The sequence below is a fragment of the Bufo gargarizans genome, chromosome 1, assembly GCF_014858855.1.
Source record: "Bufo gargarizans isolate SCDJY-AF-19 chromosome 1, ASM1485885v1, whole genome shotgun sequence".
Classification (NCBI taxonomy): Eukaryota; Metazoa; Chordata; class Amphibia; order Anura; family Bufonidae; genus Bufo; species Bufo gargarizans.
The window spans coordinates 136235119-136241468 of record NC_058080.1 but is presented as its reverse complement, the minus strand read 5'-3'; the positions used below and the strand labels follow the sequence as shown (position 1 = coordinate 136241468).

The following is a 6350-nucleotide window of genomic DNA, read 5'->3' as shown; positions in this document are numbered from 1 at the left end:
TATTTAAGGGGCAGGCTCATTAATATATATTTTTTGGGGGGTGCCAAAAACAATTGGTCCCATAACATAACTTAGTTGTTTTGGAAATTTGGGCAGTCTTTGGGCTCTTCTATAGCATGCCGTTATGACATTTTAGTCCATTAAACGAACTTTGTCCATTTAAAAGGGGATTGGCAGTGAACATTCATTTCTCAGCGTAACATCTATCACCATCTACATTAAAGAGTCCACTTAAGGTAAACCTATGCCCTAAGAATGCCTACCTGGCATATTATATTGGCAATGACGGTGTTGTTTGATATATCCATGTGTTTGGTGTCTGATTACCAAAAGTGTTGACATGTAGCTGTAAACCTCAACTTGACTTTAATGGCATTTCTGTATTCGTAAAAAACAATGACTTGATGTTTAAAAAAGGCTTTTCAGATAAATCTATTTAAAGTATAAAATGTGTGCAGACAGGTGTCCTAACCTCTTGCCTGCAATGTGTCGCTTGGTTTTTCCCTTTGCACCCAAGAGGTTAGAATTGAATCACAATGTTTAATATATGTATAAAGCTTTTTCTTACCATAATGTATTGGAGTCATTTCTGTCTTCCGGTTCAAAAGACAACAAACTATTTTCATTAAAAGCTAAGATCTCGCTTTCTAAAGAACCTACTGTTTGAAAATTAAATGTAGTGTGCAAACACTAAAATCATTATAATGGCTGAATATCTTACCTTGAATTTTGCAGCACTATTGCTAATGCAGTTCCTTCAGGGTCAGAAAAATAGAACTACTGTCTTCAAAAGGGTGATCTAGCTGCATAAGTTAGTGTACATAATAAAGCCAATACACAACATTGAAGAAAGAAAATGCAACAGGGAATATCATTCTCGACCATCTGTCTATACCATTCACATCAGTCAAATCTGGAATTTTAATTTTAATTTGAGAGGCGCTTCTCCTTAAGCGCCCCTTTTTGTGGACTATGTGCCTATCCAGGTTGCCTCTGCTGTACATATCTCTATTGGCGATTGGCTTTCGATACTGGATGCTTGCACTGTCATAGGAGAACATGGTGGCTCGTGGATCAATGGTACTAGTTAAGACTTCTGATCCGCTGACTTCATTTCGGATCTCAAGAGTTGTGAGAAGAATGTTTCCATGTGAATCAACCTGCAAACAGAAAATCCTTTGAGCTACAACTCTTCACAGAACAAGCAAAGCATTTTATATATTGAAGTGTGCCATTCTCTTCTTGTTTTTCCAAACATCTAACAATTCTTCAGCACATAATGACTCATTACGTCAGAAATCATTTTTGTAAATCTTTACAATTTACCATCACAAAACTTGTACATAAAATGTACATAAAAATAGGAAATATTGCATTGTTATCAGATCAACACCACATAGGCCTTGGGCTTAGGCATTGGGGATGCTATTAAAGGGGTTATCCAACCCCTATAATGACCCGCCCAATGCCCGGGCCCCTCGTATACAATACACTTACCTGCTCCCCGGCACCCGCGTCGCTCTGGATTCCTGCACGGCCGCCGGGACAAGCCTCCCTAGCATCGAGGGTGACACTAGGGAGGCTCAGCCATGTCACAGCCTGCTATTGGCTGCTCCTCCCATCGCTGGATTTTTTGATTCGCGTGATGGGGAGATGCAGAGGTGGCCGTGTGGGGATCAGGATCGACACGGGTGAGTATAATCTATATGAGGGTCCCGGGCATTGGAGGCATGTTTTATAGTTTGGATAACCCCTTTAAGATATGTGTATCAGATTGCCAAGGATTGAAAGCTTTAAAACTACTGGCTTGCTAGAAGGGCAAACTGAATATAATCACAATATAATAATGTGAGCAATGCCCAGGAAAACACAAGTTTCAGAAACAGACATCTACCAAAACCAAATTCTTTTGGTCTCTTTTCCCACGGTCAGTATTTGGTCAGTATTTGGTTTTCTGACCCTACAGACAAAGTTACAAATGAATGAATACCCCTACTTGAAACTGGAAAATAGAAAAAAAGGTTATAATGGAATACAAGAACACATACATTGGTCAGATGGTACTGGAAAATAGGTGTGCAGGGGTCAGATTTTAAAGTGGTTTTCCCACATATAATTAATACCCCTCTCCACAGGATATGTGAGAATTTTCTGATCACTGAGACCCCCAGCGATCACTAGAACATGGTTTACCACAATTTCCTACATCCCATTGAACGAAAAACTGTTGGTTCCTCACTGAGTTTATTCAGTGAGATCGCATGATGGGGTTCAGGACCCCTTTTCTAGTGACCAGTAGGCTCTTCAACAATCAGACATTTATCAGCTATTCTATTCATAGTTCTATGTAAACATAGAAAAAAACTGAGAATGATGGGGAAGTGATCAATGCTTTTTGTCACTCATTGAAGAGGAAATGCAATAGTTTGGGTATGCATTAGTGATGATAATGTAGGAGATTTACACACACTGCTCTGGAAGTAATAAACTATAAAGGTCATTATTCCATGACTCAATGTTAAGCCATTTTCAGTATACCAAGCTCGATTGGAGTGATTTTTATCATGTCACATGACAACAATCCAAAGCAAGTGTGATGAGCTGAATAACAGCCAAAGAAAAATCATGTCTTATAAGCCATTTGTACTTTTTAGAAGATCTACAGAAGTTAGGCAATAGCAAACAAATGGAAGATACTTTGATGCATGTGTAATTTGATGAATAAAAGGCTTACAGTGACATGTAAACGTGTGGGCACCCCTGGTGAAAAGTACTGTTACTGTGAACAGTTAAGCAACTGGTGGCACATACCCATTCTATTTTATTTTAACCAAAAACATTTTTTTGTAAAAAATTTCAAATTAACAACAAAGAAAAAGAGCCTGAAGCAAAACTGTGGGCACCATGCATGGTTAGTTCCTAGTAGTATACCATTTGGCATATATCATAGCTTGTAAATGCATTTTGTATCCAGCAAAAAGTCTTTCAATTCTTGTTTGAGGGATTACTGGGTTGTCTTGCATGCACTGCTGATTTGAGGTCTGTCCACAAATTTTCAATGATGTTCAGATCAGAGGACAGTGAGGGCCTGGTAAAACCTCCAGCTTTTGCCTTTTAAGGTAGTCTGTTGTGGATTTTGAGATGTGTTTAGGATGATTATCCATTCGTTGAAGTAAGCCTTTTTTCAGCTTTTTACATTTGATGTTATGTTTGCTTCAAGAATTTGCTGTAATTTCATTGAATTCATTCTTTCCTATACCTATGAAATGTTCCCATGCCATTGGCTGCAACATAACCCCAAAGCATTATTGATCTACCCCCATGCATAATGTTTGGAGACAGGTTCTTTTCATGAAATTCTGTGCTATTTTCCCCCTCCCCCATGACGGGCACCCATGCGAGGAGGACCTCCCATCTGTGACAGGAAACCTGAGGATATAAAAATGTTCACACCCCCACCACACCTCAGTTCAGGTTTCCTGTCCTCCAGATAGGAGATCCTGAAGATCCTTACCAAGTTCACATCCCAGTGGCTGGGGAGGTCCAGGTCTGTGCACTGCAATGGACGCATCCCAGGCAGTGTAAGTCTCCTGAGGGAGCAACTGCCAAAGACTGCTTCCCTCCTGCGCCCTCCTGGCCTCTGGAGGGACAGCTGTGGCTGTGTTCCAGCGGTCCCTGGTCCTGGCCAGGGGTCCGGCATGCAGCAGTTGCCAAGACACTATCTAGAGTCAGCACGACCCTTCTCCAAGATGGTGGCCGGAGCTGCCGGTGGCCACTGATCGCGCAACTTCCGGCATGTCACTTCTGGTGACGTCACAAGCCCTGAAGTATCGAGATTAGGCGCGTGATTTTAAAAAATCTGACAGGAGGAGGCCGAGGCGCGCTACAAATGCGGCACCAGGAGGGGACAGCCAGCCTACAAGCAAAGAATCCGAACAGAAGATGTCAGAACCTGTGCATTCGGGTCGCGCCGACCCCAGTGAACCTTCGAGGCCTTCTAGTCCGGTACTGGTCCTGAGGAGTGGGGGACAATCGCTTGGGCTAAGATCCATCCGTATTTCCCCTAATTTATTGGCAGTTTGTGTTATTGTTTACTGCAGATTACCAAGGTTCCTAAAAAGGCATCAGGGAATTCCAAGCACAAGGAGTGTGGGGGATGCAGGGTCCCATTACCTTCCTCCTATGCCAAACCTCTTTGCCAGACATGCAATGGAAAATTGGTAATGGAGGAATCGCAGAGCCTGTCCAAATCTATTAAGGCTTCGGTCAAATCTGAGGTCAGATCTTCATTAAAGGCGTTAAGGCATTCGCATCGCAAATCCCCCTTTAATCAATCCGCAGCCTGGGAATCTGACTCAGATCTGTCCAACATAGAAGTAGTTATAGAATCAGGGGAGCTCTCCTCTGACATCTCTTCCTCTGATCAAGATGCGTCAGGAAAGTCTTTTTTTCCCCTGGAAGACATGGAACCCCTGTTGAAAGCTGTTAAATCCACGATGCAGCTAGAGGACATAAAAGAACCCAAATCCATGGCTGATCAAGCCTTTAAAGGTTTAGGACCCAGATGTCATAGAGAATTCCCTGTTCACAAGAATATCGAGGTTCTGATAAAAATAGAATGAAACAACCCCGATAGGAAATTTTTCATACCTAATTCGGTTAAAAGTAAATATCCATTTGAAGATTCAATTACCAGCGTCTGGGATAAAGCCGCTTTAGTAGATGCTCCTGTGGTTAAAATAGCAAAAAGAGCGGATCTCCCCTTTGAGGATCTGGGGGGCCTGAATGACCCACTAGATAAAAAAGCGGACGTGTACCTCAGTAGATCTTGGGAAAGCGCATCCACCAGCCTTAGACCCGCTATTGCAGCCTCATGGGTTTCTAGATCCCTAAAACTCCGTTTGGCCAATTGGAATCCCATATTAGGGATAAAACCCCTAGGGAGGATTTACTAGCTTCCCTCCCGACTTTTCACAAAGCAGCAGACTTTCTGGCCGACGCCTCCACAGATGTTGTCTGATTTTACGCTAGGGCTGCCGCCCTTTCCAATGCTGCCAGGCATGCAGCTTGGTTAAGACCCTGGAGGGGGGATCAAGGGTCTAAAGCCAGCCTTTGCTCCCTCCCTTGCGAAGGCCTTAGGCTGTTTGGGTCTTCGCTAGATGATATTCTAGAGAAGGCCTCAGACAATAAAAAGAGGTTCCCTACTCCACAAAACAGACCTTTTTTTCGAGGGCGCCAATAAGGGTTTAAGAATCAAAAAAGTAAACAGAGGTCCAGGGGAGAGAGAGAGATTTCCAAGTCCCAATGATGCCAGAAGCCAGGTAGGAGGAAGACTTGCTTACTTTCTGCCGGCCTGGAGCACAATCTAAAAAAATAGTTGGATTCTGAATGTGATAAAAAGTGGGTTCCGGGTAGAATTCCAGTCCTTACCTGCAGATTTTTTTGTTCGGACCATCTGTCCCCAAAACAGAAAAAAGAGAAGCCCTGGAAAAGGAAGTATTTACCCTCCTGGAGAAAGGAGTAATGGAAGTGCTACCCAGTGCAGAAAGAGGCAAGGGATTTTTATTCAGGGTCCTTCAGGGTCATCCTGAATCTCAAGTCTCTGAACAAATCTCTGAGATACAAGAGATTCAGGATGGAGACATTAAAATCCACGGTGAATCTCCTTTCCCAGGGGTGTTGGATGGCGACCTTGGATTTGGAGGGCGCTTATTATCACGTTCCTATACAGTACAAGCGAACTCCCGGAAATTTCTTCGTACAGCAGTTTGGGAAAAAGGGGAATGGTGGCATCTCCAATACAAGGCTCTCCCCTTTGGAGTTTCTCAAGCCCCAAGGGTCTTTACCAAGCTCGTGGCCGAGGTCGCTGCATTTCTAAGAATGAACAACATCTCTCTAGTACCATATTTGGACGACTTTCTGATTCTTTCCCATTCAGAAGAACAACTCAGGAAAGACATTTTATTTGTATGCGACACTCTACAGGGTCTGGGGTGGAAAATAAACTGGAAAAAGTCATGTCTAACCCCCTCTCAGAGCTGTGTATTTTTAGGAATACAGTTAAACTCCAGATTTCAGAGGAGCTTCCTTCCTCCAGACAAAGTGGCCAAGACAATAGAGGTGATGAGGGATCTCTTCCTATCCTACCAATGTTCTTTCAGGGAGGCTCTGGCAGTTCTAGGTCGAATGACGTCGGCCATTCCAGCAGTTCCCTATGCAGAATTCCATTCTCGAGAGCTGCAGACAGACATTTTGTACAAATGGGACGGGTCTCAGGAATCACTAGATCAGAATTTCCATCTGTCCTCAAGAGCAAGAGCGTCTTTTGATATGGTGGATGACCCCAGATC

The 6350-nt window shown here is 43.2% G+C and overlaps 1 protein-coding gene across 1 annotated transcript in view; it reads right to left on the bottom strand.

Moving 5' to 3' along the window:
- Positions 1 to 812: 812 nt before the first annotated feature.
- Positions 813 to 6350, bottom strand: part of GABRB1 (gamma-aminobutyric acid type A receptor subunit beta1) — a 339039-nt gene continuing 333501 nt past the window's right edge. Inside the window, exon 6 of the mRNA XM_044292653.1 lies at positions 813 to 1160. Within this exon, the coding sequence (XP_044148588.1) occupies positions 813 to 1160 (348 nt within the window). The remainder of the gene's footprint in view (positions 1161 to 6350) is intronic.